The 16,052-nt window shown below is 43.8% G+C and overlaps 1 protein-coding gene across 3 annotated transcripts in view; it reads left to right on the forward strand.

Moving 5' to 3' along the window:
* NRP1 (neuropilin 1) overlaps window positions 1-16,052 on the forward strand; it is a 162,461-nt gene that overhangs the window by 138,940 nt on the left and 7,469 nt on the right. For all 3 annotated transcript variants that reach the window (XM_003786716.3, XM_012803355.2, XM_003786717.3), the window contains exons 12-13: window positions 5,778-5,837; window positions 11,193-11,330. In XM_003786716.3, the coding sequence (XP_003786764.1) occupies window positions 5,778-5,837; window positions 11,193-11,330 (198 nt within the window). The remainder of the gene's footprint in view (window positions 1-5,777; window positions 5,838-11,192; window positions 11,331-16,052) is intronic.

Genomic DNA, 16,052 nt, shown 5'->3' on the forward strand with positions numbered 1-16,052 from the left:
TGCAAAATGTATCCTGGGACCCTTCCCCCTACCCAGGTCAAAATGCAGTTTCACGTAGCATCTGACTCTCATTTCAGATTAAACACAGAGCCCTTGAATGCAGAGCTGTATTTTTAACCAGAAGAGACTCAGAGAGCCCACATAATTAATTTCCACGGGCAAAACCAAAGGCGTTACCATGTAGATGCATAATAAGGCCACATTATTGGCTGATGCATTAGTGCAAAGTCTGTAAGGAGGTGTCCTACGGTACATTTCCAATTACTTCAAAAGCTTTCCTCGGGAGGAGCGAGAGCGCTCTGCACTCTGAAATGGAATAAAGGGATAAAGGGTAAAAAAAAAAAAAAATCTAGCCCAGAAATTTATAGCATGAACTGGGTTTACCTTTAAATCCTACCTCCTAAAGCTGTCTTTCTCCAAATTTCCAGGATAATCACTTAATATTCATGTGGCCAATACATGTCACATCGCTATGGGCTTTGGAATGCAAATCTTGTACGTATGTAACCACAAGCCACAAAAATTACTTTAATTAATGCAGAGGCATTTTCTGTGTAAGATGTCAAGTTCAAGTTGAAAACCCTTACAGCTGATGTCAAAAACAGAGTACTGTTCCGGAACCTCCCCGGGGTTGCCTTTGAACACCCCACCTCCCCCCAACCCCCCCAACTCCCCCCAACCTCCCACCCCACAAACCTCAGGCTGTTTTTCAGACTCCATCATACGTCCTTACTAAAATGTCTCACACAAAGGAATGGCTGCAGTACCACAGTATAGCCTTTTCAATTGCCCTCTGTGGAGGGGGCTCTTTTCTTTATAAACCCTAAAGTGGTCAGTTAATATTGATTAGAAACAAAGCCTGAGATTTACTGCTCATATCAGAACAACCAGCCTTCTCATTTCTGCATTAGTTCATGACGGAATCAATTGAAACTGAGCCTTTGAATCTAACAGGGCGAGTAGGTTAGCCTGGAGCAAATTGTGTATGGCAGCCGGTTACAAACCACAGAGAATGGGGCATTTATAGTGGAAACACTGACAGTCCTTTAAAAGTACAAAGTGTTTTGCTTTTACCTACAGTGTTTAAATTATTTCTTGAGTAGGTAGGAAAAAGTTCATTCTAATGGTTTTAAGACCGTTCCAATGTATTCCAATTTTTTAAATATATATTACTGTGGGGGAAGAGAGTTATTTTCTCAATAATTCTATAAATTCCTGCATATATTAAGAACCTTAGAGGGGTTAATGCCCACCCACACCCTCATTAAAAAGAGGTGATTTTTTTTTTTTTTTTGAGACAGAGTCTCATTATATTGCCCTCAGTAGAGTGCTGTAGTATCACAGCTCACAGCAACCTCAAACTCTTGGGCTTAAGTGATTTTCTTGCTCAGCCTCCCAAGTAGCTGACAGGCAACTGCCACAGCGCCTGGCTATTTTTTGTTGCAGTTGCCATTGTTGTTTAGCTGTTCCAGGTCGGGTTCGAACCCACCACCCTCAGTGTATGTGGCTGGCACCCTCACCACTGCGCTACGGGCGCTGAGCCAAGAAGAGGTGATTTTTTTTTAAGGAGACAGTCTCAGGCTTCCTATTCACTTATGGCACAAAAGCCAATTTTTCCTTCTTAGGAAATTTATTTTACTTTACAGAGCTATTTGTTATTCTTTTCTGAGAGTGAATACGCTCACATGTAGATTATTTTGCAAGGAGAAAAAGCTTCACGGAACCCAAGTACCTTTTTACATCTAAACAACAACCCCCCACCCCCACCCTGTGCTCACATTCAATTTTACATCCTTTTTGCTAATTCTGGCCCAGCTACTAGCAAAGTACAGAATTTACTGCCACAGCCACAAACTCTGGATGTTCAGCGTCATGAGGCCAAACCAAGAGCATTCTTACTTTAACCCTGAGAGGTGGGAGCTTTGGAAATTGGAATCAGCGAGGTCTTTAGTGGCGTCCTAAATTTCTTAGGACGGCGTGTCAATTTAATTTCTTTTCCTGGGGTGACCTATTTGTATATGGGGAGGGAGAAATATTGTAGCACAAGGCTCACTATTTACAAACAGCTCTGAATTCCAGGTGAACTGTAGCAAACCCATGGAAATGAGCAGAGACGCTGCTCTCCCAGACTTGCTGGCCAAGGTGAAAATTCTCCCTTGAAGTTACTCATTTGCAAATGCCTTTGAAGTCATGAGATAATACAATTGGCTTCAAAGGCACCAGGAGGCCAGATTTCACACTGGAGCTCTGTGTACCCAACAGTGGAATTTGGCCCCCAACCTATAACAAAACTGATAATGCATATTGGTTTTAAAAGTGGATGTTCACCTTGAATCTTTCTCCTCGAAGACCACTGGGAACAGAAAGCTAATGTATTCTGGCCTCCCTCCAATTCTGCCATTACAGATTCACCTTCTTAGCCCCTAATATATGTAATTCCTCTTCCCAGTGCCTGCCTTATTGAGGCCATGCACACGTGTGACCAGTCAGCCCACATATTTACTGGGAGATCAGGGGTAGCTGCCCCAGCTGATTAGCTCAGAAATCTTAACATCATTCCAAGAGCACAGTTTCACAGCCCTCTGATTCACACTGTGGATATGCGACAGGATTTCTGATTATGCAGAAGTGGCCTGGCCCTGATAAAGATTGCCACAAACCTTTATTGAATGATACTATTGGAAAGTGTACAATTACAGCACCTTATGACCTCCAGAACTTTCCGTGATGGTCTTGGACCTTCCTTACTCCTTCACCCTGAATCACTCCTTTTCTTTATCTCAGGATAACAGGTTACCTCCAGCCATCATCTGCCTGGCAAATACACTGGAGAAACTAAGGCAGAAACAGCAAACTGCTGTTGACCAAAATTTAGTGGCTTGTAAGACTCCCCTGAGAAGCTTTCAAAAAAGCAGATTTCATGGGACTGCAAACTAATACAATCCTTTTTGGAAGTCTGGAGAATCCTCAAAGAACTCTAATTAGACCTCCCATTTCATCCCACAATCCCATTACTAGTCATCTACCCAGAAGAAAAAAATCATTTTAACATAAAGACATTTGCACTAGACCAGTGGTTCTCAACCTTCCTAATGCCACTATGTATTTTCATTGTTACAACCTGTCGCGACCCACAGGTTGAGAACCGCTGCATTAGACTGTTTATCACAGTTCAATTTACAATTGCCGAAATGTGGAAACAACCTAAATGCCCATCAACCCAGAAATGGATCAATAAACTGTGGTATATGTATAACACAGAGTACTATTCAGCCATAAAGAAACATGGAGACTTTACGTCTTTTGTATCAACCTGGATGGAGCTGGAACACATTCTTCTTAGTAAAGTACCACAAGAATGGAGAAGCAAGAATCCAGTGTACTCAATTCTAATATGAAGCCAGTAGATGAGCTAATACATGCCCACATACGAGAAAAATTCAATTCAATTCAATTCAAGGTGGGGAGTGGGGGTGGAGGAATGAGGGAGTGCAGAGAGGGGAGAAAGGAGGAGGATGGGTGTGCTCCCCCTTAATGGGCACAATGTTAGGGTGTGTGGCACACCTCTTGGGGGCCGGACCCAACTATAAGACAGACTCTACCTAACAGATGCAAACATTGTAACATAATTCTTCATACCCCACATTAACCTGAAACAATTAAATAAATAAATACCAGATTTCAAGGCCTTACCCATGGACAGTCTGGTTCTCAGGTCTGGAGAGGACAGGTGGACACTACAATTTCAGCCAGCACTCAGGTGGTGCTTATGATTGGATATGTGTAAGAATGCTGCTTGACTGCACTCAAATGTTTATAGCAGCACAATTCACAGTCTCAACGATGTGGAAACAACCCAGTGCCCACCAATACATGAATGAATTAATCAAATGTGGTCCATGCTTACTATGGAGTGCTACTCAGCCATGAAAAATGGTGCTCTGGGGTCTTTTCTGGACAACCTAGTGGGAAGTGGAAACCATGTTTCTTCTTTTTTTATTTTTGTATTCTTTGTTTATTTCAGATTAATATGAGGGCACAACCTACCAGGTTATATACTTTACACATGACAGGTAAAAATCAGAGTTACAGTTGTGTCCTACACCCAGGGAGTGCGCCATATATCCATGCATTGTACCCATTGGGTGGGGAGCTACTGAACCTCCTCTCCTCCTCCCTCTTTCTTGAATTTAATTGAGTTTAATTTTTCTCTGGTGTGAGTCTGTGACTGTTAATCTCCTACATTTCAGATTGGTACCGCATACATGTGATGCTTGTTTTTCCAATCTTGCCATCCTTAGAAGAACATTCTCCAAATCTATCCAGGTTGTTACAAAGGCTGCAAAATTTCCATCTTTTGGGGGGGGGGGGATGGTATACGTACATGATATTTATTCCATGGTATACACACACCGCCGTTTATTAATTCATTCGCATGTTGATGAATGAACTTGAGTTGTGGAAACCGTTCTTCTCAATGAAACATCACCAGAATGGAGAAACAAGCTCATGTACTCAGTACCAATTTGGAACTTAATAAGTCAACACTTAAGTGCATGTATGGACATACATCTCAGTGAAAATCAAGCTGTGGGGGGAGGAGGAGGTGAGATGGGGAGGGTCGCAGGAGGGGAGGTGTCAATTCACCCTCCTTGGGTGCAGCACACACAAGCAGAGGGAAGGGCACACTTACGTGTATAACTTTGACTCAGGCTGTACAAAAACAAAGTCTGTGAACAAAACATGGGTACCCCCTCATATTCTGGAGGGAAAAAGAAGGACACTACTTAGAAGTTTAATTATGAAGAGTAGAAAATGGGTGAGTTAAGACAGAATAAAAGAAGACAAAGCTAAATGTCTAGAATGCCTGACCAAGTAGTAGATCCACACAGATTAAAAGGAACAGTGTTCAGGGTATTATCTGTTCAGGGCATTATTTGTTCAACCTTTCAATTCCTTCAGACTGCAAAACAAATATTCCTCCCCTTCCCTTTCCTCCTGCTGCTTCCTCCAGCTTCTCCAAACCACATACTGGCCAGAGTCTTTGTCCTTGGCAAAAATAAACAACCATAACAGCCAATGAAAAGAAGACTACCCCTGTCCACTCTGAACCTTCAGTTTTCCAGTTTTTTAAATAGAATTGTGGAGCCTAGCCTTGCAAATTCCCTGAAGGCACACATCTGAAACCTTGGAAAACGATTTGAAGCTCAAAGGTCTGGGTCAAGTTGAATACCCAAGTCACCAAGGACATTCAGAGGCCCTTGCTTTTCACTGTTGCGATTGTCTGCCACGCTCAGCCTGGGGATCGGAGAATGCCCTCGGAACAAAGCCTCAAACCCTTCATGCCTTCTTCATGCTTTACAAAGAACTGGGTTAGAATATATTATGCACTTGAGACTGGGGAAGAGACTAGTCTTTAAGTGCGCTTGCCACAAAAAGAAAAAAGTGCGTGAAACAACACATTATATCAATTAGCTTGATTTTGCCGTTCCACAAAGTATACATATGTCAAAACATATTGGACACTATCAATATGTACAGTTAAAATATTTTTTAAAAAAGAAATGCGTTAGGTATAAAAAAAATAATGGTGTGTTTGAATGCAAAATTGCGGTGAGCAAAATGTCAGCAAAACTATTACTGGAATTCAAGAAGGAATTTTCTAGGGGAAATGTTGGTCTCTGTGATAGATGTATATAAGCATGCATTTGTCTTCTACAAATTATCTACCATTTTCTTATTTTTTTTTTATGTGTTCTTTGTGTTGTGTTTTTCAGGTGGTACCACGGTGCTGAGCACAGAAAAGCCGACCGTGTTAGACAGCACCATGCAATCAGGTACCAAATAAAATAGAGAATACAGGAGATTCTGTATACCTCTCTCCTCCCTCCCTCCCCCCAGGAAAATAGCGCACTGCTGTTGGTTGCAGCTTCCCCGAAAGGCCTAGAAGGAGAGGTGCCACCCAGCATCTGGTCTCCGAGCGGGAGCCATAAATATTGTTTTCACTTCGTCCACATGTATATGCATCAGCGAACAGAGATTTCCTTCTCCATCAGTAATTGCCAAATGGTGACAATCCCGGCTCTCCACGGAAGGAGCTGAGTAACATACTTTGTTTAAAAGCAGTACATCTAGGACATGGGTTGTGTTTGCAAACTCTCGGAGAAGGAAATCTCGCAGGCAGCACAGCCTGACTATTTATTTTCATCGCAATCCTGCGAGACCGACACAGGCAAAGTTTGTCAGTTTTGCCTGCCACGGAGCTGGCAGTTTTACAACAGCGATTCCAGTGGGCGGGCCACAAAACGGGGGTGCAGGAAACCACAGTTTACAGTCGCCGGGCGCACGGGGAGAGGAGCGCCCTTGGGAAAGGCACCTCCTGCTCCTTGTATTAATAGAACAGCGTAACGACTTTTAAAGCCCACAGTTTGCTGTTTATTTGGAGGCCGGTCACGGTTAAACAGCGCAGCCTTCCTCTTGCTCGCTTTGGGGTTTTTTTCTTAGTATTCTGTGAAATCCTTCCCCCCACTTCCCACCCCCTCCACACACACACATGCACCCGAAGGGAAACAGTGGGCATGAGCAATCAGAGGTTTAAATACTTTCAAAGTTAATCATTAGTGTAAGGTGAACAGGTCACCTTTCCAGCTTCTCCTATTTCCTTTATGGAAGCTCACTCAGCCTTGGCCTCTACAGTCATTTATTAATGGGGCGTGTGGTGTATATCAATGTTTCCTCAATGGTATGACACTACCCAGCAAGGCAGAAAGCAGAAAGGGCTGCTCTAATTAGTATGCTTCCTTAAAGAACTGCTGTCACTTAGTGACCTGATTAAACTGCGAAACAAACTCCTCTTCGGCTCAACTTAACCCCAGGTTGCCCTGCGGTATGCTTGGGTTGATGGAACCCGTGCCACCAGACAGCCCAAATACCAAAAGAGGAAACAGTCATCACCCAAATTCTGAAACACCCTGTCGTCTTGCACACACGTCTTTTGAAGTGATAGAGATTGTGTACCCACCTGGTAGACCAACAGCTTCCTCATGAAGGAACCGGTGACCTTTCCTAAGACCTCTTCTTACACCTCATGATGATTCCCTAACATCCTGATGGCTCTTTACATCCCTCTGGAATAGGGAAGAGGAGGGAAGTGAACAAATGAAGTTCTGATCACGTAACAAATAGGTCTGCTATTGTTTTAGTTTCTTCTCTGGGCAGAAAAGTAGTTACAGTCAGTATGAAGTTGCCAACTAATTTGCTTCATCTCATCTCTCTTCTCCTTGCTTATTAAAAGAGCAAGGGACCATTAAAGAAAAATCTAAATGAACAGCCGCTTTGGAGAAAATGGAAAGTTCTGTCAATAAAAGGAAGACTACTACCATCCACTCTAAACCTTCAGTTTATAGATAATCCTAGACAGGCTTCCCTGAAGGTTGAAGAGTTGTATGATCAGCGCAGGCACAATGTAGTTAACCTGTTTGATTTGTGCATGACCTCAAGGTTATTCTTATCATGGCCTCATGGACCGGCCAGTCTGCCCTCTCACAGGGTCCAGAGGGCAGGTGAGTAATTCATGAGACCAGTGAGACCCGTGGCTCCCACCATCTGAACAAGTGCTGTTCAAAGCACACTGACTGATCAAGAGTGGTCCAATCCAGTTTGAATTTCATGGTCAACCCAATGTCCTTTGAGAATGGACTCGGTTTCCTGTTTTCCCATTGTCTGAGGTCATGAGTCAAGGCTCCAAGTCCTTGTTTGTCGGGAAAGAACTGTCTGACCTTCTATGAAGGATTTCTACTGGTTTTCACCTTCTGGCTAATCCCATGCACAGAGCATTGTACAAGGACCTTAGCATGCTTTGGGTCAGAGGTCAAGTCTACCACTAGCCAACTCTGAGGTTAGCTAGTCCACCATTGGGTCCCCAGTGTCCACCCACCTAGCAGTCAGATTCATCCAACTGAGGCTTTAATCCACTCTCCAGATTCTTTTAAGCGGGTCCACAAGAAGCAGTAAATCAATCGACCCCTAAATCTTCATCATAATTCAATTTTGCTGAAGCCGTTATAGACACAAGCACAGTCTTAAGATTTCATTTTGAGGACTCTTATCCATGTAATAAACTCAGTGGGCATATAATATTCATATACTGTCTGGGCTGTAATCAGATGCATAAAAGGCTATTAAATGGTCTGCCAGGAACTGAGGAGAAGCCCTGCATTTTTAATCCAGCTTTTGCTAGTGAGGGCTCTTACCCTTTGAGAATCATCCAATGTTTCTATGGCAGCTCAGGGGGTGTCTGTAACCTGTAATTATGTGGGTCTCAACACCTCCACTTGTTTGGACTGAGAGACCAGTCCATGAGTAAGTGTGTTAACAGGCTCAATAGAAGTTTCGAATTCGAGATTTAAAAATTAAATCCTTGTGCATATATATGGTGTTAATGATTCAACTTCAGCAGAGATGGGTTCAACAAACGCAGCTGGTGCTTGCTCTCAGAGACCATAAATTTGTTTTAAGTTCAGAATATTGTTTCCTGCTATTTTTAAGAGTCAAGAAGGGATTTAGCCAGATTATTCCCATTGAACTTAATGAGAGTCCTGTGCAGCTTCAGGGCCTGGGTAATATTTTGAAAACTTAAAAGTCAGTAGTCCTATATATCTATTTCTTTATGTCATTGATCCATTTTTCCATTTACATTTTTTCTCTTCCTTTCTCTCCCTTTTTCTCCTCCCTTCTACCCTTCCCTTCTTCTCTTCTTTTTTTCTTTTTTTTTAAATTTACTTTTTCCTTCATATAAATGTTTATGGGTATTTTGTGTTTAATTACGGCTATTTTCCGGCCAAGATGGAATGCTCAACATTGAGCCACTCTCCCACAAAATGCATTGATTTAAAAGAAATGCTTTTAAATAAGCATGATTGCCATAAGTTATATGATGGAGACAAGAAGATAAACGAGCCCTCACTTACAAAAAGTTAGAGCAGTTTGCCTTGTTAAATTCACAGGCTTGGAAAGGACATGGGAAAGTAAAGGCAAACTGTCATTCACTACAGTGAGGAGAGATGCCTGAAACATCTTTTTCTGTGTCCTAGAGTCATTATAAAAATATCACATATTTTCTATCATGCCATCAGAATATTAATAGCCACAGTAATGGGTGATGTGGTTGTCTGGGCTACCCAAGAAATGTATTACCAAGGCAAATATAACCAGACATGTGTGTCCTGAGCTGGCTTTCTGCCTTCTCATACTGGGCCTGTCCTCTAAAGTACATTTAAGGAGAAAAATCAAAACCACACACATGCACACATTAACATTTTCCAGGATTAACGTTTTCTAACATGAGATTATGCAACCGTACATTCCAGGGTCGCGGGCGTTGACATCCAAGGTTGCTCAGCCATTCAGTTGCTGTTCAGTTGCGCTGATCTCATCTGCATAATTCAATCTCGCCGCAGCACGAGAGTGTGGTAAATTTCCGAGAGAGTTTCTCATGCCTTCAGAAGTCCTATTTCATGGTTATGAGAGACCAGACATGAAATATATCTCTCCAATGACATGATAGCTGTGAAATACAGCCCTTTTGTGCTAACTGAAAGTGCTTACGTTATGTATGTCAGGTGGCTTACTTACTAGTTTACTTCCCCAAACGGTCCACCTGTTGGGGGGTGACTTTGGGACAAGACCAACCTGCTGGGTGTTGACAATTCTTAGGGTGGGTGCCTTCCAAAGTTTGATATGAGCACTTGAAAAGAATTCCCTGGAAACTAAAAATCCAAAGTAAACCATCCTCATCTGTTCAATAAATCTTTCCCTTAAAATTCCTCCTGCCATTGTGACAGTGGGGGAGGGACGGCAGCCACCAGGCTGGGACAGAGGGGAGGAGGTGTGAGGCTTTGTGTTAAACACTTGGGCAAGTTAAAGAAAAGCTCAAAGCGAGATACGGTCGCAGCCTGACTCTATTACCGCCTAGAATGCCAGACTTCCCTTATTGTTCCTTTCGGATTCTTTTGAGGCTTATTTTTAAGTTCAATTGACCAAGAGGCACTGGGCGCCTTCCTGTCCATGTCAATGCTGCCATCTGGTGGACTGTTTAAGCTCAGTGACAAGTGAAGCAGCCCCTTCATAAGTGGAAACAGCCGCTTTTGTGTGTGTGTGTGTGTGTGTGTGTGTGTGTGACTTTAGAGTGCGGGGGATGGGCAGAAGCCTGAGAATCTCATCTTTAGAATGTTTTTTTTATTGTTCACTTATATTTACCAAAACAAATCCCAAGTATCCATGATTTCACTCTTCCCATACTTAAAATGTTAAGCTCCTTTCCAAAAAAAAAAAAGTGTGCATAAAAAAATCAGGATATATTGGTTTGGTTTTGAAATCAACATGGTCAGATAGCACCTCGCAGGGCAGGAGAGATAACCGGTCCTGGGAATCCACTCACTTTCTTTTTCAGATTCCCAGGGAAGCATTTTGCACATTCCAAAATAAAAATAGGTCACTATGTAAATGTGCTTCAGCTTCCTATGACCTTGCATTGAGCTTTTAAGAGGAATGGACAATTTATATGTAAATTTAGAAATTCACCAAAAGACCAGAAACTTAATCAACCCGATAGAAGGCATAGAAGAAAAAAAAATAATAATGCTATGAAAATGCTTCTGAGATTTCTACTCTGACACTAAAGAACTGAAGCATCAGCTGGGGAGGTGGGAATAAGATGAGGCAGCCTGCCAAGTCACTTTTCCAGACTTTCGAGGCTCATGGATCAGTCTCTTAATTAAGATTCTTTTCATTGGTGGGTATCAATTTATATGATTCATCCTCAAGAACAGAGTACCTTTCATATTAAATATTTGTGGAAATGGGAAGAATACTGCAGATGTCACATACGTGCTTTGGAAAGTAGCCTTCCTGGAAATTTTAGATAAACTCAATTTGTCAGGCCGTTCATAATCTTTTTAAAGCTGGATTTAAAAAAAAAAATTACTAAATGTGATTTTGCAAACATTTTGACATCTCCGTGCATCTTCTGGTTTCCCGGTAATCCAGGATTTTGTGGCTTTCCCAGAATTTTTGAACAGATGTGAGGTTGAGTAAATCGTGCTTTCCGTGGACAAATGAAGAGCCTTTCTGACCCTAAAGGCTTAAATTTATCTTTCTCTGCTTGTCTCTATTTTCCTTTCCACCCACGGAAGAGTTTCCAACATATGGTCTTAACTGCGAGTTTGGCTGGGGCTCTCACAAGACGTTCTGTCACTGGGAACATGACAACCACGTGCAACTCAAGTGGAGCGTGCTGACCAGCAAGACAGGACCCATTCAGGATCACACAGGTAACAGAGAGCCCACCGAGCCTCCAGGTCTTACAAGTTCTGTTTGAATCAGAGGGTGTTACTGAAGAGGGTTTCTGGTGCCTGTGAATTCAGGAGGGTTGAGAAAAATACTAACAGCATTGACTTGTGCTTGAACTGTCTGGCATTAACAAAGCCTCTTTCTCCAGTAGAGATAAGCTTAGGGCAAGTAGTAGCAATCCTGATAGAACTTGGCCACTGATTCCCCCACCCCACAAAACAGCAAAATGTGTGAATCAATACTTGTCTCATGCTTTTCCAGACCTCCACATTATAGACAATGTCAAGCACGCTTAAAGGTAGAAAAAGGCCTAATTTAATGAGCCCAATAGCTACCTAAGCCTGCCTCAACAATTACCAAATCATAGTCTGGGTGCACTGGCTCAAACCTGTAATGCTAGCGCTCTAGGAGGCCCAAGCAGGAGGATCACTGAAGGTCACATGTTCAAGACCAGCCTGAACAACAGTGAGAACCCATCTCTACAAAAAAAAAAAAAAGGCAGACAAATTAGATGGGCTTGGTGGTATACACCTGCAGTCCCAACGGCTTGGGAGGCTGAGGCAAGCGGATCACTTGAGTGCAGGGGTTTGAGGTTGTGGTGAGCTATGAGGACGCCATTGCATTCTAGCCAGGGCATAGAGCAAGACTCTGTCTTTTAAAAAAAAAAAATCATCAAATCACAGGAACTTATTTTGTCTCTATTATCCCTGAATCTGGATGATTTTCAAGCAAGTCCAGGCATATATTATGACATCTCATTCATTTTTCTATAACTCAAGAAGCAAGAAGCAAACCTAGTGCTTGTTCTCTCTTGCCCCTGAGATGAACAAGGTGGGGTGGAGATCCTTATTCTCTCGGGCAATATTTTTAAGTTGAGCCCATTTCCTCAAGTGGAGCGAGCAGGTAGAATTCTCACTGTGCCTCAGCTCACAACCCAGCCAACCTCTTGCCTTATATTTTCTTTCTAAAATTAATTGCTGGGGAAGGACTGGTTTGCAAGACAGAGGGAACTGGCGGCCACTGCAGTGAACTCTTATCCCTCCCCATCCTGTTTTCTTCCTGGTCATTTCATCACCCAATTTGAGGTATGGCCTAAAGAACCAGCACGGTCGGGCGGTGCCTGTGGCTCAAAGGAGTAGGGTGCTGGCCTTATATACCGGAGGTGGCGGGTTTAATCCCGCCCCCAGCCAAAAATCTGCAGAAAAAAGAAAAAAAAGAGAACCAGCACTACCTTTTCTAGAATGTGTACCCGCACATATACTTACAGCAAACCCACAATCCACAAGCTTCTCTCCCCTAGTCGGTGATACTTACAGAGGACTGCTTACTCAGGCAGTGGCTTCCCAAAAAGGTACCCCAGAGGGTATTTGCTAATGCTGGGAAATCTCATTAAGTTCTCCCACAGGGGGTCTTTGGGCGTGTGAGCCAGTGGGCCGAGGCGTGGGCCAAGAGTGCTTCACGCCTTTTCCTTTTTGTGGTTCACTTTTCTTCCCAGTGAATGTAACCATTAAATAGGTTGAATAGACCATCCTTCCAACCCCGGCTACCTCCTTGCCTAATGAGAATGACAAGGAAATTGGATAAAATTGGACTCCTTCAATTCGGAGACACTTTCAATTGAGTCTTAAGACAAGCAGTTTTAGAAAACTTAAAATACTTTGACTGTAAATGGCACTGTACATAGAAATGGCATCAAATTAACTAAATGCAATTAGCCGAAATGAAGGCGGTAATGGTGGAAAAATTGATGCAGAGTCAAGCAAAATGGCTCAGTAGGATCTGACATTCAAAGGAGGTTAAAAGCTGTGTTAGCCAGAGACAAAAGCTAAAAGGCTCGCACAAGTAAAGTGCTAATTGAGAAAATGAAGACAGAGTTCCTGACCCAGAACTGTGATAAAATCCTTGAAAGGGAAAAATATCAGCGCTTTCTGTGTCGGAGTGTCAGAAAAGGAGGGCTTGCTTGTCTTGGATTCACGGCAGAGAAGTGCGACTCATTCAGAAGGATCTGACTCTTTTGTTCCCCCAGCCACCCAGATTTACTCGGCTGTAGTGCCAGGTCAGCTCGGACTAGAAAGAGCCCCCGCAGCTCTCGAAACACCATCATTTGTTGAGAGAGATGGGTGAGCCTGACATCTGAAAGGCAGGAACTTGTTAACAGGAAAAAGAAAAAGAAATTAGATGAAAAGAGCCCTACACACCCGTAGCTCGTTGCACAGACTGATATGACAGAGTGGCTGGTACTTTTTAAAGGTATTATTTGGTGGCCTGGTGCCGGTGGCTCACGCCTGTAATCCTAGCACTCTGGGAGGCCAAGGCAGGTGGATTGCTTGAGCTCTGGGGCTTGAGACCAGTCTGTGCAGAAGCAACACTCAGTCTCTACTAAAATAGAAAAATTAGCCAGGTGTTGGGGGTGGGATACCTGTAGTCCCAGCTTCTTGGGAGACTGAGACAAAAGGATTGCTTGAGCCCAAGAGTGAGGTTGTGAGCTATGATGCCACGGCACTCTACCCAGGGTGACAGAGTGAGACTCTCTCTCAAAGTAAAAGAAGAAAAAAAAAAAGCTATATTTGGTGAAACTTTGCTTACTAGACATTGAGGGTTTTTTTTTTTTTCCAATTTATACTATCTAGGGAAAATGTCCTGCTTCTTACTTTTGAGTTTATTTCGAGGAATCCCATTTACTTGATTTTCTGTATTTAACCTCTTATAACTGATACTATGTACTTCCTTACAAAGGATTCCTGAAATCGTCTCTCCCTAGTTGACTGAGCAAATGTGTTTTTTGTTGGTTTCAGACAGAATCTCGTTCTGTTGCCCCATGCTAGAGTGCTGTGGCATGATAGCTCACAGCAACCTCAAACTCCTGGGCTCAAGCCATCCTCCTGCCTCAGCCTCCAGAGTAGCTGGGAACACATGAACCCACCATTATGTTTGGTTAATTTTTCTATTTTTGGTGGAGACGAGGTCCCACTTTTGCTCAGGCTGGTCTCAACCTCCTGAGCTCAACCAATCCACCGCCTCAGCCTCCCAGAGTGCTAGGATTACAGACGTGAGCCACGGCGTCCACCCTCACTGAGCAGATGTTATTTGAGGAGCCCTGTTACATGGCAGATGCTGTGTGGGGTGCTAGAAATACAGGTGTGACGGAGGGCATCCCTACACTTGAGGAGTTCCCAGTCTGGTTGTGGGTGGGAAGCAGTTACAGTCTAGTTGGGGGAGGGTGTCCAATAGCAGAGGCCAGAGAGTGACACTGGCAAAAGGTGTCATCACGTAACAAGGTTCCTAGAACCCTGACCATCTAAGTCAGGCTTGTTTTACTGGATCTCGCGTGATGTAGCTTGGACAGATTCCTCTTGGGAAAGTGTCAGCTAGAAGCAGAGCATGGGTGGCTTGGGGAGCTTGGTGTGGAAGTGTGGCCAGGCTGACGGTAGTGAAGGGCCTGTGAAGAAGTCTAAACAGAGGACAGACCTTCCATTTTTGAAAGCCCATGATGCCAGCAGGACCAGGGCCATGAGTGGATTCTCAGGCAGCCTCTGCCCTCTGCCGCTGTTCAGTGCCCTCCCTCTTCCTACCACCTACTCTCTGATTGGCCTAAGAAACCCCAGTAGATGAGCTCAGGAAGTGGGTTCCATAAATGTGTTTCCTCCCTGCACCATGGCCGACTTCGGGCTTTTTCCTTAAGATTAGGGACTAGGGCAAGACGGGTGTGTTTTTTCCATCTTGATGGACTCACCTCAGTGAAATGGCTCCACCACCCAGACATTAAGATTGTGGCCCTACATCAGTGGGGTGAAACAAACCCCATCAGGTGACTGAGTGGGCTCAGTCACAGGGGACACTCCACAAAGGCAGAGGAGAGACACGTGGCTTATTTCACACTTCATTGAAGTCTGCAGTCACTGGCTTTAATAGAGCTGCTAAGGTGGGATCTGGCAGAAGCAGCCAGGTAAAGGAAGGCGGCCGCCAGCTAACGCAGCCACCTCCACCTGGGCACTGTTGACGCAGGTGAGCAGACAGGACGACGTACCCACCTGTGCACAGTGAAAAGTCCCGTGCAAACACTCCAGTCTCTTGGGCAGCAAACACAACATCCCGCTGCCTATGGAGGCCCAAGCATCAGATTCGCACCTAATCAGGGGAGGCGTTAAAGGACGTGATTTCTATTTGCAGAGCCAACAGTGAAACACAGTGGTGTGTTTAGACCAGGTGGCGGCAGGAGGGAACGTTCCCACTGGGGGTAATTAAAAGCGAAGCCAGGAGAAAGTCCTCGCAGCTTGGCAAGTGTCTACGGTGCCAAGGCGGCAGGTTCTAATGAGCCTTGGCCGTGCGACCTTGCCTCTCCCTGAACCAGAAACCACATCAAACAGAAAAAGCGGGGTGCGCAGTGGAAGAGCGAGCTCTCGGGTTTGCTCAAGGAACGTATAAACCATTCAAATGAACTAGGGAAAAAAATAATCTGAACTTGAAAACCGAAAAAAAGAAAAACGCTAGCTTGTTAGGCAAAACTGTGGGTTTATTATTATTAAGGAGACATGGTGACCAAAATGTCACGGCTGAGAAGTCCTTGCTGCTGCAGTGATGAGTAAGGGACGTCTCAGTGATTCCACTTAATGTCTGTGTTCACATGGGTGCTTCTGAGCGAGCTTAAAGTTGCATAGAAATGAAGTTCCTTCTTAGAGAGTCGAATATTCTTGGTTCAGGCT

This window comes from Otolemur garnettii, unplaced genomic scaffold, assembly GCF_000181295.1.
Source record: "Otolemur garnettii isolate 467f Iridium unplaced genomic scaffold, OtoGar3 scaffold00019, whole genome shotgun sequence".
In the NCBI taxonomy this organism is placed as follows: Eukaryota; Metazoa; Chordata; class Mammalia; order Primates; family Galagidae; genus Otolemur; species Otolemur garnettii.